This window comes from Vespula pensylvanica, chromosome 9 (assembly GCF_014466175.1).
Source record: "Vespula pensylvanica isolate Volc-1 chromosome 9, ASM1446617v1, whole genome shotgun sequence".
Lineage (NCBI taxonomy): Eukaryota > Metazoa > Arthropoda > Insecta > Hymenoptera > Vespidae > Vespula > Vespula pensylvanica.
Window position 1 is genome coordinate 3,934,491 of NC_057693.1, and position 26,507 is coordinate 3,960,997.

The 26,507-nt window shown below is 32.9% G+C and overlaps 2 protein-coding genes across 8 annotated transcripts in view; one reads left to right on the forward strand and one right to left on the reverse strand.

Moving 5' to 3' along the window:
• LOC122632111 (small conductance calcium-activated potassium channel protein) overlaps positions 1 to 10,879 on the forward strand; it is a 114,123-nt gene extending 103,244 nt beyond the window's left edge. For all 3 annotated transcript variants that reach the window (XM_043818594.1, XM_043818595.1, XM_043818597.1), the window contains 6 exons: positions 1,311 to 1,732; positions 5,615 to 5,750; positions 7,808 to 7,918; positions 8,726 to 8,853; positions 8,973 to 9,042; positions 9,319 to 10,879. In XM_043818594.1, coding sequence (XP_043674529.1) covers positions 1,311 to 1,732; positions 5,615 to 5,750; positions 7,808 to 7,918; positions 8,726 to 8,853; positions 8,973 to 9,042; positions 9,319 to 10,017 — 1,566 coding nt within the window. In that variant the 3' untranslated portion in view covers positions 10,018 to 10,879. The remainder of the gene's footprint in view (positions 1 to 1,310; positions 1,733 to 5,614; positions 5,751 to 7,807; positions 7,919 to 8,725; positions 8,854 to 8,972; positions 9,043 to 9,318) is intronic.
• Positions 10,880 to 22,292: 11,413 nt separating this feature from the next.
• LOC122631578 (A-kinase anchor protein 17A) lies at positions 22,293 to 26,144 on the reverse strand. Of its 5 annotated transcripts, XM_043817453.1 has the most exons (8): positions 25,824 to 26,140; positions 25,567 to 25,676; positions 24,437 to 25,106; positions 24,202 to 24,350; positions 23,922 to 24,129; positions 23,660 to 23,842; positions 23,427 to 23,553; positions 22,293 to 23,280 (listed from the first exon to the last, which is right to left on the reverse strand). In XM_043817453.1, the coding sequence occupies exons 3-8, from the start codon at positions 25,037 to 25,039 to the stop codon at positions 22,370 to 22,372; spliced, it is 2,181 nt and encodes a 726-aa protein (XP_043673388.1). In that variant the 5' UTR covers positions 25,040 to 25,106; positions 25,567 to 25,676; positions 25,824 to 26,140; the 3' UTR covers positions 22,293 to 22,369. The 5 variants fall into 5 exon arrangements, with proteins under 5 accessions (XP_043673388.1, XP_043673386.1, XP_043673390.1 ...); XM_043817451.1 differs by having other exon boundaries at positions 24,437 to 25,065; positions 25,567 to 26,144; XM_043817455.1 differs by lacking the exon at positions 25,567 to 25,676 and having other exon boundaries at positions 24,437 to 25,065; positions 25,824 to 26,141.
• Between the last annotated feature and the right edge of the window lie 363 nt (positions 26,145 to 26,507).

The following is a 26,507-nucleotide window of genomic DNA, read 5'->3' on the forward strand; positions in this document are numbered from 1 at the left end:
ATGAAGAGAATTAAAAGCGTATGGGTTTTGTATTTATGAATATCTATGAATGTAATTATAAACATCCATACATGCACTCTCTCTCTCTCTCTCTCTCTCTCTCTTTCTCTCTCTTTCTCTCTGTATATCTATATTTATCAATGAAAAATGTAACAGGATTATTATGAAATCTAGTGATATTTTTTTCCTTTAAAAAAAGTGTTAAATAATAATCGCTCAAGTGGGGTATCATTCGAAAGGTGTTTTAATTCTTTTGATGATGATTATTTTAAAAAGATTCTTTTTTTTATTATTGTTTTCTTTTTTTTTTTTTTTTTTTTAATTTTGAGTCAATAGTTTCCGAGAAAATCTTTCAAAAGTTTCAGGTTACAAATAACTTTTCATTTTACACACACACATACACATATCGAGCTAAGAAGAAATATCGAAGTAAACGTTGGAAATCTGAACTTTCATCGTTTTACTTACTTCCCTCGATTCGTTGCTCGACGTAAAGAAAGACGGATGTGCCGAGTTGGCAAGAGGATCGTCACGCTACCCGTGATGCAGCATTTTCTGCGGACAAATATCGACGACCAAACACAGATATATATTAAATCGCGCGAGCACGAACACGCCTTTTTTCTTCTCGAGTAAGCGAGTCCTTCGCCGTTACGTAGTAGATACATACGCATCCATATGCACGCATCGTTTACTCATTCATGTGCAAACAATATTCGAGAAAATATGCATTCATATAAGCCATATATAAACAGACAAAATTTGTTCGTAATTTCACGAACAGTGAATTAATGGGCGTTTTGTACCATGAAAATAATCGAACGATTATTCAAAATCGAAAAAAAAAGAATAACAAAACAATAAAGCTTTTCAAAATTTCTTCCAAATGTGCTTGAGAATATTTTTTAACGTTTATGAAAAAGTCGATATAATATATATATATATATATATATATCAATAGAAAGTATATTAAGAATGAATGGAATAATAAATGGAACATAAACTGTGTATTTTATATTTGAAATATTTATATCTATATAGGATATATATGTGAAAGAAAAAAGAAGAAAAAGTCAAACTATTTATAATTTAAAAGATGACAAGTATTTTATACTAGCTTTATGTTCGATACGTGATATGAATTTATTGAACGTCGAGTGACATTCGGCTATGTTTCGTGATAGACCGTAGAGATAGTATATATACATATAGATAGAAAATACATCGATCAAACGTATAATATCGCTGATATGTCCGATCTCGCGTAATACTTGTTCTCTCTCGTTCTATTTGTTTCATGTTACCGGCAGTTGTTCATGATCGATAACTGCGCGGACGATTGGAGGATCGCTATGACCTGGCAGCGGATCTCCCAGATTTCGGTTGAGTTGCTGATCTGTGCGATCCATCCGATACCCGGGGAGTATTATTTCCTATGGACGACCAAGTTGGCGAACAAGGGCGGCGACATTGGCTCCAAGTGGGTACCGTACGACGTCACCCTCTCGCTACCGATGTTCCTTAGACTCTACCTCATCTGCCGGGTGATGTTGCTGCATTCGAAGCTCTTCACCGATGCATCCTCGCGCAGCATAGGAGCCTTGAATCGCATTAACTTCAACACACGTTTCGTCTTGAAAACTTTGATGACCATTTGTCCGGGTACCGTGCTATTGGTCTTCATGGTCTCCTTATGGATCATTGCCTCGTGGACATTGCGACAGTGCGAAAGGTAAATCGTTTCTTACTGTTTCTTTTTTCTTTTCTTTTCTTTTCTTTTCTTTTCTTTTCTGTTTTCTTGATATTAATGTTGTTATTTAATTATTATAGTTATAGTGGTTATTATATACTATATTTGTATCTATATATGGATATGTATGTGTATACGAGTTTACTAGTACGATATAAAGTCATATAGTTATATGGTTATACTAACCAGAGGCATACTATAGAAATAACTACATACTAGAGTATAATTCTAGTATATTAGTCTAGTGTATGTAGTATAGTACTATAATTATATCAACTACGTATCTACATATGCTACGTACTGTATATGTATGTCCACTGTTATATTCAGTCGATTTGAAAATACCGTCTGTTTTTCTTTTCTTTTCTTTTCTTTTTTTTTTTTTTTTTGTAAGAAATTCTTTAATTATGACGAATTACTTATTTATGAATCAACTCGATACGAGTAGCATTATTTCTTTTTTTCATTTGGCTTAGTTTTTTCTTTCCTTTTTTTCCAAGATTTCTTAAAAATCCCATTCACGAAGAGTCTTAAAATATAGAGATTGTAAAAAGATTATGATATCATAGTCTTCGAAGTTGCAATTTTTGGTTCGTAACATCGACTCGTCGAATATATATTGAGTTTTTTTTTTTTTGCGTTACTAGCTCGTAATAAAAATCAGAAATCGTATTGTCATCGAACGAAATATGTAACTATCGTAGACCCAGATCATCTTTAATGACGTATTAATTCAAAAATAGGGTCACTGGATTCGTCTTTTATTTTAGTCAAACCGATAACGATGGGAATTAAATCGAAAATTTCGACATTGTCCCATTAAAATGATCGCTCGGTATCGAGAATGGATCTCTCTCGAGATTGCAATCGGCGTAATTAAATTCTTACGTAAATGGCATAGTCAAGGAAGGAAAAGAAATAATCGATCTTATATATAAAGTGATGACTCGAACGGGTTATCCTACTATAATCGATGTCATGCGTCATAAAGAAAATAAATTAAAAATGATGCAACTCTTTGTCCTTTATCTTCGTTTATTTATTTATATATTTTTTGTTTCTTTTAATTTCTTTTTTCTTCCCCATTATGAAAATAATCGTTAATAGTAAGAATAGAATTTATTTGATTTACCTTTCTCGAAAAGAACAAATTATTTCCGTGTTATTTGTTTCAAGATTTTTGAGTCACCCCGTATAATTCATAGACTCTACTCGCATGGATAAGCAAAAATGTTTTCTTCTTTTCTACCTCTTTTAAGTGACGTCTTCTACTGGCTCGATAAAACCTTCCGGGTTCTTTCTCTCTCTTTCTCTTTTTGTTCTTATATTTTCCTTCTCTCTTTTTCCTTTTCCCTTTTCTCCTTTATCCCTTTCTTCTTCTTCTTCTTCTTCTTTCCCTTCTTACTCTACGTTTCTTCTTCCTTCCTTTTCCTCGTTGCCCTATTTAATGGACGAACTTCTTCCGCTTTCCCTTTTTTTTTTTTACTTTTTTTTTCCCCTTAACTGAAATATTTATCACGCTTGGAATATTTATAGTTTAGTAGGAAACTACGTAGAACTTCCCGTTAAATCCTCAAGACGATCAGCAAGGATAACAAAATTCATCGCACATATATAGTTATAGATATATATATATATATATATATATATATATATAAAATAAGTATATATATATATATCTATAGGTACTATATATATGTATGTATATATTCCTATAGGTGTGTACATTAAAATTCGGTACATCGCTCTTCAACCCAATTCGATATTCACCCTTATGAAATCAGCAAACCAACGGCTCGTAATACGCTAGACACGTCCCTGACCGATACGCCATTTTTCTTTTTTTCGAAGCAAGGATTCGAATTTCCTTTGAACATAAATTCTCCTCGTTCATTAATATTCTTCGTTTCGCCGCTCTCTTTCTTTTTCTCTCTAAGATGAAAAGCTAATCCTATCTGTCTTAATCCTAATTGAATTTTGAACGTTCATCTTTTTTCATGAATTTATAGCTTTTATAGTAAACCAAATATAAAAAAGGATTATCAAATAAACTTACTTAATATTTCTTTTATTTATCTCTTGTACCTATGTATAGTCATTTTCGAAAATCCGATTCGATTGAATTCATACGGAACGTACGTTGCGTTGAAACTTAATGAAATCAATCACGGGGAAAATCGATAATCTCGTTGTATCGGTTTCCACATTTGCTCCATCAGAAGGTCATTCGATTATCAGAATTAAATAGGAATTTCCCAGGATCTAGTTGGTATAAATTTTCTTTGATAAATACGTTCATTTAATCGAATAAACGAGAATACGTTCGATACCTTTCTTTTCTTTTCTTTTCTTTTGTTTCGTTTCATTCGATTTTATCTTTTAATACGTATATAATAACGAAGGCATCCATTAAAATCTGCTAATAAAGTTTAATAGTCGATTGGTATGCCAACGCATGGAAGACCGAATATAGGAAGCTCTTTCCTTTTTCGTTTTTCGATATCCAAGCATCCCCTTGGGAATTGCTCTCTTGTAGAACGGAAAGCTGAACGCGAATGTATACCTACAAAAGTTTCCTTTGTTCCTTTTTGAGAAACTTTGGGAGAACGTGTCTCTTGAGAACTTTAGCTTTCTTCGTTATTTCCTTTTCTAGGAAAATGTGCACGCTTGCCGTTGATCGTATTTCGTAGGACTGATCCCTTTCAAAGATTTTACTTATTTCTAAGTTTGATCAAAAAAAAGAAGGAAAGAAGAAGGAAAAAAGAAATGACAAATTCAAGCATAGGATAATTTACATTTTATATATATATATATATATATATATATATATATATGTGTATATAATAGGTAGCATTTCAAGATATTTATAGCTTCATTACTCGTAAGGACGTAAATAATTTTTACGAATGGAAATTGATTGTTAAATAACAAAGTGGAATATTTATTATGTACGTACATTTATATGCATTATCTATATGTATGACATAATAATTAATAAATAATTACGAGGCAAGGTCTGTCCTCGAAATTAACTTACGAGTTACGTATAACAATTAAATAACTTTTATATCACTTTTCATGAGTTTACGTTTGATAACGCGGTTAAACTTTGTAATGATGACTTTATAATCGATACAATTTTGTAAATCGTTGGTTTGATCGTTTCGATGGACTGAATGAAATATAATGAAAATTTTATTATTCGAGTAACGAAGCTTACGAGATTTTTTAATAAACTTAAAGAAGAGATATATCTTAGCTATTTTATAAACATAAGACTGAAATTTCTCTATGTAGAAAGGGTCCTTCGTGATGTATACAATAAATTACATTAACATTCTACTGGGATAGCGATTCCTATCAACCCTTAGCCCATCAGACCGACGATGTACGACATATTTCGATTCTACGAATCTCGAGTGGAATCGAATTCGCATATTCTAATCCGAGAATCGTGTTAGACATGTAAATCGTAGGAGAAGGGTAAGGGCTCGACTCTCTAGGAAAGCGGATAAGCTCTAACCGATACGATCGATAAGTTTCTTTCCTTTGTGTATGCGTGTGTGTGTGTATTTCTCTGAAGTAACATCAAAACTCAATACTCGAAAGATGTGATAAGAGAGCAAAAAAGAGAATGAAATAGAAAAAAAAGAAAAAAAAAAAAAACGAAAAATATATTTCAATGAAAAAAAAAAGAAGAGATCAAATTATTATTTAAAATAAATAAAAGTGTGTAATAAGAGTGATTTGTTTGTTAAGAAAAAAAGAATATATATATATATATATGTATGCTTATATCTATTTTGAATTTTGGATTTCATTGAGAATCGTATTGTTACTATATTTTTATGTTTGTCGATTCAGATTCCACGACGAGGAACATGCGAATCTTCTCAACGCCATGTGGTTGATTGCCATCACGTTTCTCAGCGTTGGTTTCGGTGACATCGTACCGAACACGTATTGCGGTCGAGGGATAGCAGTTTCCACCGGAATGATGGTAAGATTTTGCTGAAACTTCGATTGACTATACTTGTGATCTTACATCTTATCATTCTAAGATGATTCCTAGTTAATATCATAGTGTTACCTTGGAATTTGAATTACGTGAGAGAACGAGCCAATCCAATTTGATGGTGCCTAACTATGATGATTTTTTACAAGAATTATAATATAGATATATACACAAGTATGAAAGCAAAAAAGGCTGATGTTACAGTGGCCCAAGTTAATCAAGTTTTGATTTTTAACCTTGAAAGTTATGCATCAATTATTATTATCCTATTGTTCGAGATGGTTTCATGCTCGTTTGATTATATAATAATGGTGTAAAGTCGTTTGTTAAATTTTACATAGAAATAAAATAAGCTATTACTTAAAAAACAAAACAAAAAAAAAAAGATAGAAACAGAAAAAAAAAGATATAAGTAACATGCACGCAAATAATTAAATTATCATTCGTTCAAAAGCCTTGAAGCTTGAAATAAAAATCTTTTCGATCTTTTTATATATTCATATATAATATAATGTAATATATATATATATATATATATTTTTTGCTATCTCTTTGTGGAAAAAGGCTTTTCAGAATCAGAAATTCGTATGTTCGAATGTTGAAAGGATGACAAATAATCAATGATATCGTGAAATTGCGGAAGACGCCACTTTCCTGCATAATCGTCAAAGTAAATAAACAGCTTGGCGACGACATGATTGATTGATGCATGCCGGGGGCCAAGCGAATTTTCGTTTCCAAGTCGTTTACCATGATCCATTTGATCTCTCTCTCTCTCTCTCTCTCTCTCTCTCTCTCTCACGCGATATCTAATAGGCTCGGATGACGATATCGAGAATTCCGTTTTATCGTTCATTAATCTTCATCATGATGCATTATCGATACGCTGTGCCAAGGAAATGAGAAATATATAAATATACGCACCTGTATATGGCATTAATTAATTCAATTCGAGATTAACGATTTCAATAAAAATATTAATGCCAGCAATTTTATATTCTTTCGTTAATTATTATTTCAAAATAAATTGGAACAATGATCGGAGATGAATTGAAAATGACTACGAAATAGTTCGTTAATGTTTTATGATGAACATACACACACACATACACACACACACACACACACACACACACAAAAGATGATTCAACGATTTATAATGCATCTACGAATGAAATGATTAAACGATGCTAGTCCATGAAAGGATGATAAATTTTTTAATTCATCGTAATAGTTTTATTTATTTGAAATGATTTGTAAATCATTGACGAGGTAGTTCGTCGATACGTTGTAAATAATAAGTAGGTTCAATCGGAAAGGGCACAATAACTTTTTCAGTATAAGTTATATCGACGGGACGATTTTCTGCACGGAAATGCCATCCTAAATGTTCTTTAGATATATCGAAGAGGATTTTACGATAGTAACAGCAGTGCCGTTGGAGTAGAGTCAGCAAAGATATTTTAAAGAGGGAAACAGCCGGGCTATAACAAACTGTACTCATGCCGAGTCTAATCTTCTAGACAAGAGAAAGAGAGAGAGAGAGAGAGTGAGAGAGAGAGAGAGAGAGAGAATATACCAGTTACTTATCGTTATTGTTGCGCCATGCTCCAACTGCTAATTCAGTGGCACAAATTTGGAGGCAACACCGCGAGAAGCATTAACCAATTTAGCCAGAAGCTACACGTTTCGCCAAGCAAATTTAGCGTTAAGTTCAGCTCGGTGAGCACGTAGTATAGATATAACAAGTACATAAGTCCACTTTTCGATCGTTTCTCATCATCCCTTCAATGCCACTTCTCGTCTTATAGATAAATTCGATTGGTCAAGGTAGGAAATTTCAAGATTCCTTTACGTATGCATAAGAAAGAGGGAAAGGAATAGAATAATCTAGTTTATCGATTCGCTTTTTGCTTTTTGTTTTCAATTCATAAGCTCTTCTCTTTATCTAGGAATTTCTAAAATATTCTCCATTTGTTTTTTTCTTATCTCGAATGAAAGTGGAAATCTTAAGGGAGAAACAACGATTTTTATTTTTTCAGGGTGCAGGTTGTACGGCTTTGCTCGTCGCTGTTGTTTCCAGGAAACTGGAACTTACAAGGGCGGAGAAGCACGTTCACAACTTCATGATGGACACGCAGCTAACGAAAAGGGTAAGAGCTCGTTTACTGGTTACCACGTTGGAATATGAAGCAGATATTTCGTAGTTGCGAAAGTAGAGAAAAATGTTCCATTATGGATGAAAGAAAAAAAAAAGAAAGAAAGAAAGAAAAAAAGGGAAGGAAAGAAGAAGAAGAAGAAGTAGTAGTAGAAGAAGAAAAAGAAGAAGAAGAAGAAGAAGAAAAAGAAAAGAAAAAGAAAAGAAAAGTGTCGTAAAAGTTAAAATACTAGGTAAACTTTTTTATTAAAATTCTTAAGCAAGACCTGTTATCAAGTCTCGCGACTCGACTCGACGACGAGGATCGAACGTATAATCATGAGGAAGATAACGACTGATTATCGGAAATTCCGTAATTAGTTAATAGCTTCGTTGTTTGCTGAAACAACGGAACTAATTTTAAGCCAGGCTTGTTTAATTTTCGATCAGAATGTAAGCGTATCGATCGGTATGAGTGGGTTGGACAAGCTGGGTCGTTGAAAGTCGTTCGTTAGGATCGTTCGAACGGCCGCAACGTACGGCATTTTTCTCGGCTGTACAATCTGGATCGAAGCCTTTAGCCAGCTACTACTGAAATAATAATTAGCCTTTGATATTTATAAACCTTTGCAAATATCAAGGAGTGATTTGATATAGTTACCAATGTGCGATATTTTATCGACGAGCATCGCTAAACCGATAGGTACTTACATCCCTTCGCGATTATTTCGATGAAAGGAAAATTCGTTCAACGCGATAATACTTTCTCCTACATATCCGAATTGATGGACAGTTCATTAAAGTTATTCATTTACGATTTCAGTTGAAGAACGCCGCAGCAAACGTGTTACGAGAAACGTGGTTGATCTATAAGCACACACGCCTAGTGAAACGCGTCAATCCTGGCCGTGTTCGAACGCATCAACGAAAGTTTCTACTGGCAATATACGCGTAAGTTGATTTGTAAGTTAGATAACCGATGGTACCTCGGCCATCTTGTTCGCGATGAACGACGTAAGCGTCCTTCGTCCGGACATACGGACTATTTAAAGTAAACTTATCCCTTGCAGACTGAGAAAAGTGAAAATGGATCAACGAAAGTTAATGGACAACGCCAACACGATAACGGACATGGCCAAGGTAATAACGACCAGAAAGATCCATCGATCATGGTTAAGAGCGAAACTGAGATTGCTAATGAGCGTTGTATTAATGTAACCGTATGTATATATAGTTATTACATGCATATAAGTTTCGTCTTAGCCACGATCGAGAGAGGTAGACGAATTCCTTGACAGATTCATAATAATTAGAGCGCATTGGATCGAAATTCATTGGATTAACGAGGACTAATGAGTCGGGGTTGTGTGCGGTGCGTGTTTTGTTGTTATTGTTGTTGTCGGTGGAAACGAATAGACGCAGAACACGGTCTACGAGATAGTCTCGGATATGAGCACGCGACAGGACGGGCTAGAGGAGCGACTTGTGAGCCTGGAGGATCGGCTGGTCGGGCTGGAGGAGAAACTGAGCACGTTGCAGAGCCAATTGGAGATGCTGCCGGAGGAGCTGACGCGGTGCCTAGCGCAACATGCCGAGCGTATGGAGCAGAGACGCAACTTCCTGCACCCGGACACGGCGGTGGCGATGGCGTCTTCCGGCGGTGCCGGTGGTGGCGTCTCCGCCGGTAACAGCCTCGGTTTGGGCATGTCCCATGGCGTTTTGGCTGGCGGCAACGCCTCCGGTCATCATCCCTTGGCGAATTTAGCGAACTCGCCGTCCCTCCTGCCACATTCGAGGAGCGTACCCAGCGGACCGAGTGCACCAAGCACCATGTCTCTTCATCCTTGGCCGGTGAGTCCGGTTCTACCACCTGTGTCTAGTCGTACGCCTCATCTCGTCCCGGAGACTGGTCGACATCACGTCCACTCTACCGTCGTCGCTACGATCCCGAGCAGCACGCTGACGGCGGCACCAACAGCGACGGCGGCGGTGACGACGACGACGACGACGACGATGATGACCACAACCTCGCAATCGACCACCAGGCTGACCTCTCAAGCCGGCATGGGTGGACTCGGCAACAGCCAAGGCTCGGACACATCCGCGCACAGCTGAGTTTCGTCTCTGCAGCCGCAGCATTCTTACTAAACGGAGATCCTTCGAGAATACCTCCCTCTCTCGTTTTCTCTCGCTCTCTCTCTCTCTCTCTTTCTTTCTATTTCCCTCGTCCTATCTTTGACTCTATTAAATCCTCATTTCCTTGTACCAAGCGACGATCTCATCGTCTTATTCTTTGAGACAAAAAAAATCTCGACGAAACCATCCTCCTTCACGACGGGTCCAATCCTTTTACCGATTGACGTTGCCTATTCGCCTAAATAATGCAAAGGACGGAAGTGTTTCTATCGATTAATCGATTCCGATCGATCGATCGACCTTGCGAGAGACGAGGGGACATGGTTATCGTCTAAGCGCGAACCGATAAAGAGATGGGAGGAAACTCGAAGCCGGTTTCTTCCAATCCGTTGCTGCTGCTGCTGTTGCTGCTGTGTGCTGTGCTACTCTGCCCAACTTGCGTGCCTGAAAACTTTTTTTTCTTATCGATATAAATATATATTCGACACAACACGGAAATGCTCCATCTTCTTATATATCTCTCTAATACCTCGAGTCGAGTACGCGCGGACGGGCACGATACTGCGTGTGTTATTAGCTCGAATGGATGATTGTGCACAAGTGTTGCGTTGTGGAGGAATACGTTTCCTTTCGAGTTCGACTCGCGCTGGCTCGAGAAACTTACAAATTTGTACGCATTCGTATTACCTTTCTATCCTCTAAAGTATTTGAAATATAATATTTTTCTTGAAAATTTTATAGTCCTTTAAACGACGATAATTAAGCCTACGTTCAATGAAATATAATATATACCGGCTGATGCGCAAATTATTCAATAAAAAAGAAAAAAACAAGAAAAAAATGGAAAAAAAATAGAGACAGTTTAACGCATAATAAGAATATAAAAGTAACCGATTCTTTTTTTTCCAACTTATTACTATAAAAAAAATAGATCGATATATAACTATTCATATATTTACTGACATAATTAAACAACGTTTTAGGAGTCGCGTAGTAACTGCATAGTAAGAGGGAAGACGGTGAATATATATGTATTTAGCGCATTAACTGGCCAATACGAATGTGTGAAATTGACGTGATCGATATTGGAATCGTTCGTGAAAAGGTTGGAAAAAGAGGGCATTTTGGCAGGCCTCCGTTCGTTCCTTCGAAGTTTAAAAAAAAAAAAAAAAGAGAGAGGAAAGAGAGGCTTTTCATATTCGATTCGAAAGGAGAACGTGTCACCTTTCGTGCGAACGATTCGACGAGCCATTTCGAGTTACTCGAAGGGATTCCTGAGATCGGAGACGAATCAAAATACTGTGAGAGAAAATATTTCTACTTCTAGTTCGATACTCGATAAATTTATTTCGTTTGAAGAAAAAATTTAAATTCATTTTTATGCGTTTGAGATTGGTTACGATAATATATATATATATATATATTTATCGATGAACTATTTTTCTTTTTCTTTTTTTTTATCTCTCTTTCTCTCTTTCTCTTTTTCTCTTTCTCTTTCTCTAAGTGTATTTCGTTTAAACAAAAAGTATAGTAAACAAATTTCATTGATCGATGACAGTATTTTTACACGGCTCCGAAGTGCTCTGGAAAACAAAGAGAATAAACGCAAAGTGATCTTATTCGCTTTTACGTCCGTAGGATTACGAAGCATATTAATATTGTTAGCGTATACATACATTATATGTACATGGCGCACGGGTAAAAAAAGATAGAAAAATGGTTTTAAAAAAGAAGGAAAAAAAAAAGAGAAAAGATAAGAAAAGAGAAGAAAAGACAGAGTAACGTAACAAGAAAAAAAAAAGAGAAATGGCCACGTTTCTAATCGAGGAGAAAAGAAGAAATTTTTTACAAGAGCGGGGGGGGGGGGAACGCGACACGTATCTGATATATCTTAATTAAATAATTAAGATATCAATCAACCAAGTGATTAATTAATTAATAAAAAAAACAAACAAACAAACACAAACGAAAAAAAAATATAAGAAAAAGAAAAACGAATCGGCCGAAAGCTATAAAACACCGAGTTAGTTACTTTGCCAAGAAGGACGTTTTACGTTTCAACGTGTATCAATATAACGCGTATGTTGGGTGAGGGAGATAGGAAGAGGGAAGGGTGGGTGGTGGTGGTGATGGTTGTGGTGGTGTGGCGATGAAGGAAAAAAGAGGAGGGAGATACAAAAGAAAAAAAAAAGAAGAGATAAGAAAAGTAGAAACGAAAAAAAAAAAAAGAAAAGAAAAGAAAAGAAATGAAAATAAACGAAGAGAAACAACATAGAGAAATAAAATAATGAAAGGGCAGGTAGGGAGGGGAATGGACAGGGTAGGGAAACGAGCTTCTTGCCACAGGGAAAATGGGAAAAGTGTAGGAAAAGAAAGGTGAAAGAAAAGTCGAGGGAAAGCAGGTAGGAGGGCGAGGTACGTTCGTTGTGTTTTCTTCGAAAGAAAATAAAAGAAAAGAGAAAAATAAAAGGAAAAATAGAAAAAGGAAAGGAAAGGAAAGGAAAGGAAATGAAAAGAGAAGGGGAATAGGAGAAAAAAAGAAAAAAAAGAAACAGGTGATTTATTCGGAAGATAAATCGGAGCCCCGTCGGCGGACCGACTTTAACGTTCGTTGCATCGAGCGTTCACCGCCTAAAAAGAGAGAAACGTGTGCAGTATAGCCAAGACTTTCTGCGAGCGCAATTGGAGATCCACAATGAAAGCGCAATCTTTCACGAGAGCGAGACGATCGCGTCAACCGCGAAGATAAATGATGGGATGGGAAGGGGTGGAACGGGATAAGGGGGTAAAGTAAATAAATAAATAGAAATAAATAACAGTAAGAAAAGAGAAAGATAAGCAAAAGAAAGGAAAGAAAAAAAAAAGAAAAGAAAAGGAAAGAAAAGAAAAGAAAAGAAAAGAAAAGAAAAAACTGAATGGAACGGGGCTGTCTCGCCCTCGTGCTAATCGTCTGTTCGTTTTCGCGAGACGAAAGTTTGGGACCTGGTTTGTCTTGTCCGACGAATTCATTTTCATTTTCGAAAGCGCAGTTTCGCGGCTGTTTCGAAACGCGAAACGGGACCAAAAAAGACACACGTTTGTCACGATGTTTTCATACTCTATCTCTCCTCTGTCTCTTCCTTTCTCATTTTATTTCCGTCTTTATATGTCTGTTTCTTTTTTTTTTTTTTTTTTTCGTTATCTTTTCTTTCTGTTTTCTCTTCTTTTTCATCTACGTAATTCTTTATACGTCTATCCGAATCTCGATATTTCGTTTTTAAATGTCCTCTGCTTTTATCTTCTATTTTTCTGTATTTGTTTCTCTCTCTCTCTCTCTCTCTCTCTCTCTCTCTCTCTCTCTTCCTCTCTCTTTCGTCTGTCTGATTCTATCTTTCATCCATCTTTCTCTCTCTGTCTCTCCCTCTCTCTCTTTCTTTCCGCGACTCAACACGCTGGACACGACAACTCCACGATATTTTTATATAGATTTCTTAAAAGTGCATTATAGTGCCAGGAAGACCACGCCGAGTTAAATAAATAAATCAATAAATAAATAAATAAATAAATAAAAGCATAAAAAAAAAACAAAAAAGAGGAAGGAGAAGAAGAAGGAGAAGAAGAAGAAGAAAAAGTAACAATCCCAATATTGGAACATTAGACGATAGACACCGATTATATATAATATTCTATAATATATATAAATACACGATAATAGAAATAATAACCAGAAAGTTGAACGGTCTGGCGTATAATCGCTTCGTCTTCGAGAAAGATTTAGGCTTGTCAATGTAATGGTAACGAGATACGAAAAGTAATATCTAAAGCGATCTAAGAGAGAGAGATATATATATCTTCGACGGTAAAAAAACTTTGTTATAATGATATTATAAAAAGAAATTAGACGAATGCATCATGAAAGTATTAAAGGAGATTAGAATCTTAAACGAAGATGAGTAGAACACAAATCGAACGGGATTTGTGGAATCTAGCGATTATTCGTCGTACCGTAAGCTGGTTGAAAGTTTAGCCACGACCACTTAGAGAGACTTAGAAGCGAATCTGGACGCGGTAGCAGTCATTACAGGAGTATCTGCCAGAGCCAGTTTAGATCATTTATTTAGGATATACATAATATATGTATATGTATTTTCGCGGAACGAGAGAGCGTTGAGAGCGAAATATCAAGCGAGATAAACTAAAAAGTCCAAGAAGAAAAAGCGGGAGAAAATTATTTGGAAAGGAACAAAATAAAATAAAATAAAATAAAATAAAATAAAATAAAATAAAATAAAATAAAATAAACAAACGAAAAAGCGAACAAACAAACAAACAAACAATTAAATAAATAAATAAAATTTCCGCATCGACGCGCGAGACGCACTCGCGTTATTCCACTTACGGCCTTCGATTCTCAAACGAATTTCAAATACCATACCTACATAAATAAAGCGTTTTCTCAGTTACGGTGTTACGATGATACGAACGTAAACGAAAAATTAAGAGGACTGATAGAGAGGAACGAAAAGAATAGGAAAAAGAAAAATTGATACAATTTCAAGATGAACGTCCAACAACGACGAGAACGACGAGATAAATAAGATTTGGAAAATATTGAAGAGATGAAAGAGAGAGCATAATCCTTTATCGTAGAATAGAGCGAGAAAACCAAATAAGAAATGACTTTATACAGGACTTAAAAACGCACGTTCCACTCTTCCTCTATCTTCCCTTTCTAACTCTACCACCCCCTCTTCCCCTTACTACTCCACTCATCACATCGATATTCACTCGAAGATATATAATTTCTTCTTCTGCTGTTATTGATCGATCGAATCGATTTTTATCATCAAATCTCGGGAAGCGACAATTTAGAATTGGTATAAGACGATGCCCTATTCGTTGTCGTTAGAGTTAAAACACGATAAAGAAGATATTATCGCCCGAATTAAAATGAGAAAGAAAAAAAAAAAAAAAAAAAAAGAAAAAGCTTTTTGCAAACGTGGGCGAGAAAGTTGTCTCGAGCGTAAATTTCTACACGAGCGCATTATTATGGTTATATTATTGCGTACTTGATAATTTATTATTATTGTTACTATTGTTATTGTTATTATCATCATTATTATATAATTATTCATTAATACTACGATTAACTTAAGAACTATTTACTAAAAATATAGCGAATTAGAAGAATTTAAACGGTCTTAAAGCGGAACAAGAGAAAGAGAGGAAAATTAAAACTAAAAAAAGAAATGAAAAAAAAAGAGGAGGAAGTAAAAGGAAAGAGAAAAAAATCAAGATCAAGAAAGGAAATAATATCCGACGTTTCCTCTGTGAAAGATCATTACCAGAAATAATATATTTATTACCTAGTCGGCTCTGTCGCCATCTTACTATTACGTAAAATGACCAAGAGATTAACTAACTAACGTATATACATATATATAATCTAATTATCTCTAATAGTGTGATGATCTAGTCGACCACGAGTTAATAAGGAGACTCCTTTTTTTAAGCGACTCTCTATATACTTCTAATATATACATGCATATATATATATATGTATGTATGTATACATATATGTGTTTACATATATATATATATATGTGTATACATACATACATATATATTATACCTATCTATTCGAAACGACACAAACACACATCATGCCAAAACGCAAACGCAACTAAGTACTACTTATGTGTACTTGTTTACATGAACTTTATCTATAGTCGGTGAAGATCATCATGGTCATTTAAAAACACGACGCGACATTTCATGTCGATTCTCGTCGGCTCTACAACGAGGCGTGGCTTATCTCGTTGGTTCCATGCGATTTACGAATTTCATAGATCTTTTATTTTTACTGAATATGTTTGTAAGTTTATAAATGATACATACAGTGGAGTAATAGAAATTTGTCGAAAATATCTTTTGATATTGAATTAGTTTTATTAGTTTCTATTTTTCTTTTATTTTTTATTTTTTTTTTTTTTATTTGCTTAGACCGAACAAAGTGCTTTGAATGTTTGAGTAAATATAAACAAATTATTGGTACTGTGTATGAAGTATGTGAAGAATTAGAAAATAGGAGAGAAAAAGAAAATGATCTTTTGTTTGTTGTAGCAACGATAGAACATGAGACAAATATATTCATCTATTTATTATTTTTTCTTTTTTAAATATAAAAATACATACCTGATAAAAAGAACTTTGATGAAAAACGCTTACTTCCTATTCGTTATTGATGCTACAGAATAGAAAATCAAAATTTATACTGTATATCTTTAAAAGTTTCTTTGTTTGCTTTAGACAAAAAGAAAAAAAAAAGAAGAATAGAGATGATATTCATTTTCAAAAATAGTCCGATGCAAAATTTCTCTGACTGACCGTACATAACAACGCGCACGAATAGATTTATAATTTTGTAATACTTTTATACGTGCCCCAACATACACATAGGACGTAAAAAGAATACACACACATAACTTTTGGTTGATACTTTTCACTTGATCTTCGTTCGAACGATAGAAAGCGAAAATGATAAAAAAGACAATTGATACAAGGGAATGATCACTCGCTAATATGCACTCTCCTATTAGAGAATTAATTAATTAATTAATTTAATTAATTAATTATTTAATTAATTAATTCGAAAGCCAATTTTCGGATCCATCGTCAATCCATGAAGAAATATATTTTCGTTTCTTCTAATCGAACGCGAAATGTACATTTCGAATAAAAGTGCACGTTGTTCTGAATGAGCTCTTAAAACGAAGAAAAAACAAGAAAAAAAAAAATGAAATAGACAGGATTAAATAAAAAAGAAAATGTTCCTTCCGAGGGCAACGAACATCGGAAGACTAAGCATACCTATAACACATATTCATCTATACAATAATTATATAAATAAAATATAAATATACGATAGCTATGCAAATTTTATCTTATCCGACGATTATAATATTATAAAAGAAAAGAAAACAAGGAAAAAAGGAACAACAAAAAGTATTTATATTAAAAGATCTGTACTAATAAAGCTAGTACTCGATATATTACTTTCTTACGAATGGATCTAGAACGAGGCACGAATTAGGGTTGAAAAATCTCAACGTACATGATACATTTTTATTATTATTATTATTATTATTATTATTATTATTATTATTACCATTATTATTGTTATTATTTATCTAGTATTTTATTTATTTACCTGGTGTTTTGATCTCTCGAAAATTATTAATACAGAGAAAACTAAAAATAAAAATAATATAATAATAATAATAATAATAATAATAATAATAATAATAATAATGATAATAATAATAATGATAATGATAATGATAGTAACACAATAAAACGGTTTTGATACTACGAAACACCGAATGATAAAAATCTTTTATTATTGCGAAACTCGTCTAGGATATTTTTTTAATTCTTCGCGACAAAGCGACGAACTAGTTGTTTATTTAACGAATACGAGGATGGGTCGGTTTATGTGTGTTGGAAAAAATCAGAATATAAAAAAAAAACTTCTCTTAAAATATTTCTTTTTGTCTTTCCTTGGCATCGAAGAGGGAAGTCGGATGAAGTACTCATAAGAATTATTCGATATTATCGAACGAATTAATTATAAAAAGATTTTTATCTTATAATAAACATATTAAATTTTTAAGTTTAATGAAAGTTTAATTTTAATGCAATAAAAAGCTTGTATTATTAAGTAATATCGGATGAAAATGAATTATACTTTTAGGAATTTTCATTAAACGAATTTTTGATGATATAAAATTTAATACATAAATTTATTTTCTAATTAAAGAGAAAAGTATGGTATAATTGAAATATAAATGAACAAAAGATGGTATTTCGTCCGATCCTAATAAATACTGCATTCTCTTTTACGACCAAATAGCACCATTAAATAAATAAATTTAATTTAAAATTGATTAGGTAAAGCAAGCGTGCGTAAGTTTTTTGTTTAGGCTGCTGTTCAGAACAAAAAAAAAGGAAAAGAGAGAAAAAAAAAGGAAAAGAAGAAGAAGAACATTTCGAATGGCCGTAAACATATCGTTCCTCTCTCCTCTTTTCATGCGTATCCTTTCCCCTCTTTCGTTCGATCATGTGTATTATCAATAATCATCACGACAAGAAAAATTAGACGAATTAATCTTTAGTTTAATAAAAATGCACTTGGCTAATATTAAATGTTAAAGAAAAAACATTTTAAGAAAGAATTCTTGACGATGCTTTACTATTATCACGCATTATCGTTATATCAATGTTAATTGTAATTATTATTATTATTACTATTAATTATATGAGAATAAATCGTGTGATTATCAGCGAGAGCTCGAGCGAAGGAGCAAAAAATTTAAAAAAAAAAAAAATTAAAAATTAAAAAAATTAAAAAAAAAAAGAGAAAGAAACAAAGAAAGAAAAAAATTCGTCTTAAGGATTTCGTCGAGAAGAGACTAAAAAAAAAAAAAAAAAAAAGCATAAACAAGAAAAAAGATAATAAAAAGAATAGAAAAGAAAGGAGAGGGAAATAAAAAAATAAAAAAAGAAAATTTCGTAAGAACGTAAGTACAAGATACTGCCTGTCGATTCTGAACCATTGAGAAAGCACATTTCCCTTTGAAAATTCTTCTTTTATAGAGAGTCATACAATATACTCCTACCATATGCATACATATACATATAAAAATATGGAGAACGAAAAAAGAAAAACAGATTACACACAGATATACATGTAGATCGGGAATAGAAGAGGAAACGTAATTTAAATAATTTCGTGTGGTCGTTTATAAATATGCGTATGTGCGAAAAGAGCTTTATTTGTATGTGTGGAAAGATGTTTGTAAAGTAAAAAAGAGAACGAGAAAAAGAAAAAGAAAAAAGGGAAATGAAAAAAAAAAAGGAAAAGAGAAATATTTGACGAACAAATGCAATGTATTCGCGTAATGGTAACGATCGGAAATGAAAATTTATTGTTAATGAAAATTGATAGTAAAAGGATTAATAATAATAATAATAATAATAATAATAATAATAATAAAAATTACTATTATTATTATTACTATTATTATTTTTTTTTTATTTTTATTAATGTAAAATATGAAGGAAAATCATAAACAAAAATGTGAAAGGAGGAAAAAAGAAAACGGAAAGAAAAGAAAAACAGCTGGAAAAATAAAGAACGAAAATTCACAGAAACGAAATATGATAGGCGTAAACTCTTAAACTTATAGTTTAGAGCAGCGAAGGATACTCAAGGGTTTTGTTATCTTACACACTTATATCGCAAAGAAAGGAAACGTTAAAAAAAAAAAAAAAAAAGAGAGAAAAAGGAAAAAAGAGAAAGGAAAAAGAAATTCAAACGCGAAAAAGATTCGACTGTAACTTATGTATGGTAGTCAAAAAGAAAAAAAAAATATAATTAGATACTCCATTTCTATAGCATTGTGACCCAATGATTTTCACTTTCGCGTGGAAGTAGTGCAAATCTCTGCGACAACATTTGAACGACGTTATATTGTCTTTGATATATATACATAATAATCTGTTACTGCTGTCGCAAATCTTTTTGCAGCCAAAATAAAATAAAATAAAATAAAATAAAATAAAATAAAATAAAATAAATTAAAGTAAAAGAAAAGAAAAGAAAGGAAAAAAAAATTAAGGAGAACGAGAAAAAGTAAAACTAATAACAATAATATTAATATAAATATTAATAATAAAAAAAAATAATAACAATAATAAACGTTCGGAAAGATAAATATCCGACGTACTTTTCTACGCCGATTAAGCTCCTTTCTTAAAACGTCTTGAACACTTTTTCCTTAGAGACTCGTCTCGATCGATTCTTTCAAGATCGCTCTGATTAATGCTGAAACCAAAAGAAGAGAAACAAGAAGAAAGAAAAGAAGAAAGAAAGGAATAAAAAGAAAAACACACACAGAATAAAAAGGAAAGATAAGAAAAGAAAACGAAAAAGAAAAAAAGAAAAAAGAAATAAATAAAGGAGACACGAGAAAGACGCTTCTTCTTTCACTTTTGAAAATTTCTTCATTATCCTTGTCCGTGATTTTAACGAGCGGACATTCGTCATTTTCGGGCATTAAAAACCTTTTTCCAATTCCTCGTGTTGAAGAGGATTCTTCTATCGTTAAGGAAAGTTTAAAAAGAAAAATAAAAAAAAAAGAAAAAAAAAATAGAAAAACGACTTACAGGGTGTCTTAAGTCTTGCGAAGCTGTCGTGCTACCGTGGAGAACGATGCTGTCGTGTACGTTAAGACGTATTGTACGTTGTTCCATAAATGATTATTGTAGTTTTCCAATTGCGTCCAGATCGACGTTTGGCGAATGAAATTAATTCTTATAAGTTCGAGTATTATTCTATATTATACAGATCCTAGTTTCTCTCTTTATCTCTCTTTCTCTCTCTCTCTCTCTCTCTCTCCAAAGAAAAAGAAAAAAAGACAAATTATATTCATGAACGATAGCGCTTGTCTCGTATAGATGATATTATTTATTAGGACGATTTGTTTAGAAAAAAGATATATATATATATATGTGTATATGTATATACACGCATGTGTGTGTATAAGAAAGTTTACAAAAATGAGTTTCAGATCAATCGAAGATTCAGTCGTCAAAGTCGTGCTTTTTTGAAAACAATTTTGTGTCAATCTAATTAATGAATTTATGAAGAATCTTGTAATTTTTTTTTCTACTTGTATTTTTACTAAATTGTTCTTTCTTTTTTTTTTTTAGATAAAGAAAAGAACATCGGCTATATGTATACATATATATATATATATATATACACACACACATAAATAATAAATGATTAATATTACACCGTAATATAAAGGAGAATACACGAGAAGCGCTATCAGTTTAATCTAAACAAACAATTCCCACGCAACGAATCTTGAAAGTAGTCAATATTTAACCAATTCCGAAAATACCGTAGTGATAGTAGAGGAGAAAATAATAATAATAATTAATAAATAATAATAATAATAATAATAATAATAATAATAATAATAATATAATATAAAATAATATAATATAATATAATATAAAAGAGTAATGCCAATAACGTTAAATTTTTAACTGAAAATGTTCAGAATGGTAAAAATCTTCCATTAGATTGAAATCATTATGAAGCATTGAATATGATAGTTAAAATTGAAACATACGAGATGATGATTATGCGAAAAGCGTGTATATATAACATATTAAAAATAGTTATGAGAGAAATGTAGCAGATATTTTTAAAGAAAAACAAATGTTGAAGAAAACGTTGGGAGACTGTGAATCGTTTAAGTAATGGCACTAAGCGATCTCGATGATCTATAAATAGAATAATAGCGAAGATATAATAGTTCGATGATCATACATGGTACATGTCTCGAATTAATAATTAATTAATATTGAGTCTTATATTTATATATATATATATATATATATATATATATATATATATGTATGTATGTATGTATGTGTATATATACATATATATATACATATAAATACATAAGCAAAAGAATGTGTGCGAGTACACAATTAAAAAGTGTCTATGAACCAACCAACGCATTTTCATGCCAAGAACAAATAAATTTGCAAGTCGGAAGAAGACATAAGATATTTCTTTCTTTATTCCTTCGATCATTATCATTATCATTATTATTATTATTATTATTATATTGCCTTGTTATTTATCTCCGTTGAAAGGTGATTCGTCCAGAAAATAAATGGATCCTCATCGATTTCCTTTCATTTATTTCTCATATCGAGAATCATACGTACGGAAGGCAACGAGTGTTTGACTACATTACAACGAACGACAACAGCACAATAGAACCGTGTTATCGACAAAATTTGTTTCTTTCAGTAAGTAATTTACTTGAATGAATATGCATGTAATATGTACAAATTACATTCATCAGCAACAGGAGTCACATCAACGACATCGATTTTATTTGGCTCCATCGCGGTTGAACATTTTCGAATATTTTCTCTAACATAAGAAAGTATTATGCCGATGAAAATAAATTAATTTTTTTGAAAGTCAATCTCTCGACGTCGTACAAATTAGAAATATATAAATACATATGACACGTCGATACATAATATATAAATACACATACTTTTCCGCACCGTTAAAATTATTTTAATGAAAATACGCGACGAAAAATGCGATGAAATATATATGTATACACACGCGCGCGCGCACACACACATATATATATGTGTATATATATATATATATATATATATATATATATATACACATATATATGTGTGTGTATAAAGAAAAACATGAATAAAAGAAATATGTTTTAAACTATTTTTCTGACGTTGCTGTATTCGAAGATCGCGATTCTTCTTTACTGACTGTATCTAGACTCTTACTCTCCTTCTCTTTAGGTTCTTGCATATCTCCGGTGGAATTGGTATTGTCGATAGTTTTTGACCATGAACAACTTCTTCTGTCCAATGACTTTGGCATGGACCACGTACTACTTCGTGATCTTCTTTTAGGCGATATTGTTCGCGATTTCGCTCTAGTGATCTTTACTCTAGAGGGTGACCTTATGTTACGTCTACGTCTATTGTATCGATTTCTAGAAGCACTACTACGAGATCTAGAACGACTTCTCGATCGAAATTTTTTCCTTGATCTTGATCGACGCGAACGGGATCTCGTTCTCGATGGTGATTTAGATTTTGATTTGGATCTTCTGTTACGTTTCCTAGAATGAGATCTACTGTTACTTCTGCTACGTTTCCGACTTCGAGATCGTCCTCTCGACTTTGTACGCGATTTCGACTTCGATCTCGTCGTTGATCTAGACTTTGTATGCGATTTCGTTCGCGATCTCGATCTCGATGTTGATCTGGATTTCGATCTAGTTTTCGATCTAGAGATCGATCTCTTACGACTACGAGATCTAGAGCTTCTCTCGTAATCGCTTTCGAAATCATGATAATCTTGACCAGCCAGATGAGCAAAGTACTTGTAATATTGCTCGTTATACAAGTGAGGATTAAATGTACGTAAGGTATGTGCATTTCCACCACCACGCCAAGGTATAAATCCTCTATTTCTGCCACGTAAGAAACGTGAACTTCCTCTACCGTTGCCTCTTGTTAATGGAGGATACATCATTGGTAATGTTGCTTCGTAATACCAATGCTGTGGGAATCTTGGATAAATCGGTGGATACGGAAGCGTTGGAGCAGTGGGCACAGGACCTAATATAAAAAATATAAAGATAATATAAAGATAGAGATAAAAAATATAAAGATAATATAAAAAAAAAAAAAAAAAAAAATGGAACATAAAGTACAAATAACAGAAAGTAATGTAATAATTTCATTTAGATCAATACTCGTGTTACCTGTATTTGCTGGCGGATACGTGATGGCTTTCGTTAAGACGCTTTTTATTTTCTTCTTAGTACCCTCAACGTCTGTACCATCCGTTTCGCTATCAGAACCAGATTCCTTGTCCTTTTTGTGTTTTCTCTGTTAAAACGATTACACAGAATATTGAAATTCCCTTTGTTTTTTTTTTTTTTTTTTATATATCGTATGTTATTTTTTAAGCCGTAACAACGACAGAGGGAAATACCTTCTTCTTTTTTTCTTTCTTTATTTTCTTCCTCTTTAGCTTTTTTATTCTTTTGTTTTTCTTTTCATCTCCCGATTCAGATTTGGTACCAGCTTCATTGATTTTTTCGTTCTTCTTATCATCCTTCTTAACATCCGAATTCGATACTTGATCTAATTTAATTTCGTTTTTTTCTACTTTTATCTGTTGTATAAAAAGTTATATAAAAAGAACGTTTAGATTTCTTACTACATTTATAATTCACATATTTATGAAATTTCACCTTTATCCTATCAAATAATTCGTCTAAAAGACGAATACTTTCAAGCTGCCTTTGAGCCTTTATTAACTTTTGTTCTTCTCTAGCTATTTTCATAGAGACCTTATCCTCTTCTTGTTTACGGAATATCGTTAATGCTTTTCGTTTACGTTTCTCCTCTCGTTTTTGTCGTCTACTTGCTTTAGCTGCTAAATCGGCTTCTTCTTTTTTTCTGTAACCATTCGAGTATAAATAAAACGTATTAAAGATAGTTATATATAAGGAAGGATATATTTCAACTAACTTTTGCTCCTCTCTACGTTTCTCTTCTACTTCTTCCTTCCTACGTAATTTTTCTACAGCCAAATTATCTTGCGCTATAAGACGTTTTCTTTCAAATTCTCTGTGTGCAACGGAACTATCACTCATATGTTTTGTCTTATCAAAATCAACCTAAATCAATCGGTCAAAGAAGATTTGTTACACGGCTATATCTAATTTGGAGAGTAATACAACGACAAATAGAATATATCTCAAACCTTTATCACAGCGGTAAGAGCATTTTGTCCTTCTTTTTTAAGAAGTTTCATACCACGTAAAGCATCCATCGCTCTAACAAAATCCATATACTCAATATACTGGATATAAGCATCAAAGAAAATTCCATCTTCATAGCTAAATTTATGCATATTTGTACCAAGACGCATTCTTGGCCTGTATCGATCTGAAGCAGGTACATCAACTCGCCTAAGAGAACCCCATTTCTTGAAAATCTTGCTGATAAGCGATTCATTAGGTATATTTCCTCCATCTTCCGTAAACCATTTGACCGGTAGTCCTGAAATATGTATTGTATCTGGCCTTTCTCCAGGTTTTAATTCGTTCATATGCTTCGCATCTCTAAAATATGAATCCCAACTATGTCTAGTAGGAAAATCATCCTTTGCTTCTGCTGCTCGAATTTTGAGCACATTGGGAAATCCAGCCAAATTCAAACGTTGAGAATCCAATCTGGCTAATACGCGCTGGAGTCTGCATCTGTCTCGAAGATCTCCTTCCAGCCTGATAAACTCCAAAGTGCTTTTGGCTACTTTCAAAGATGCAAACTCGTCTGGTAGTATGAGTGTACGTATTTTCTCCATTACCTCCCATGTTGAAATAGTTTTTCCTGTTTATATCGCAGTTAACTTTCTATAAAAACCTGCTGTACTAAAAAGGCCACATATAATCATAGATTTGTATGAAAGTTCTGTTTATGAAGATTCCTTTTTTCTGTTTTTTTTTTTTTTTTTTTTAAATCGACGTAAATTAATGCAGATTGTGTATGAGGAGAATCATCGAAGCTGTGCATGGATAAATAAGTTATATGAAGTTGATTAGTCAAGGAATAAGAAAAGAAAAACTCATAAATTAAATATAGATAAACTTGTAAATAAGAGACAACCCTATAATTGTCTCTTAACAAGTAAACGTTATGCCTTTGATCAAAATATGATTACAAAAGTATATTGCATGAATTTATTGAAAAAAATCATTTTAAAATGTTCGTAAACGTCCAATGATCAATCAACAAAGTGAAATAACTTACGTGGCTTAGAATTCACAAAAAATTGAGATTTAAGATGCTAAAAGTATAAGAAAACAGTGCTGCTGACTTTGAACATTTTACCTGGTGTCTTCAGTTGGGGAAGATTAACAGACACATTTACTTTTGCAAGTGGTTTTAGATAAAGCGCACGTGGTGTGTATAGTGGTACAATATCGCTCACATCCCTACAGCTTCGAAATTGATTAACAACCTCACTACTGGAATTTTCACCTACCTTCTTATTGTCGCTCATTATCTATCTCAAAAATTCTTCCGTATGATAAAATGTGCGATAATTACGAAAATGCTGAAATTAATATTTAATTTATATAGCTTACGACAAGAAATGGCCAGTAAGGTGAAAAATATTCAGTAGAGAGGTTGCATTTCAGCTCGAAAGATCCGCAGTAAATCTTCAAGAGGAATTCCGTTTTGTATTCCACTTTACTACGAATTTTCTTTGGAACATAACACATAAATGCCAATTCATAACACCATTATAGAATTTATAAGATCGTGGGTAACACCTTGCGATAACACATTCTAACTCTATTCCACACTAGCTTTCCCGTCAATACTAGATCGAGTCACAAAAGATATATACATATATATATACCCTAATGCATATATTTCTATGTGACAATATATGAGCATTTTTAACCTATATTAAAAAGCTTATCCGATTGGTAAACCGATAACGAATTAACGATGGGTTTTCACGGAAATATCGTCTCAATGTATTTTAGTCGGCGAATGAAAACTCATCTCATATTTGTTACAATATATAATAAATTTTTCGTGATAACGTTAAAACGCGAAGAATAAACAATAAAATATTTCGATATTGAACGTTTAAAGTTTTATTATAAATATGTGAGAGAGATACTTTTAGAAACTTTTGCGAAAGCAACGATCGAAAAAAATTGATTATTTCGAAGTATTCCTATCTCTTTCTAATACGCGCGATAACAATGTGTCTTTTTTCATTGACGCATATGTCGTATAAAATGATTAAACTAAGC

Bases quoted from the DNA above. Each gene is read 5' to 3' on its own strand.
- LOC122631578 (XM_043817451.1), bottom strand. From the start codon at position 25,738: ATGAGCGACAATAAGAAGGTAGGTGAAAATTCCAGTAGTGAGGTTGTT. The intron at 25,066-25,566 runs GTAAAATGTTCA...CGATATAAACAG, and splicing joins TCCCCAACTGAAGACACCAG to GAAAAACTATTTCAACATGG. The intron at 23,554-23,659 runs GTATTTCCCTCT...TCGTTTTAACAG, and splicing joins AGAAAGAAAAAAAGAAGAAG to AGAAAACACAAAAAGGACAA.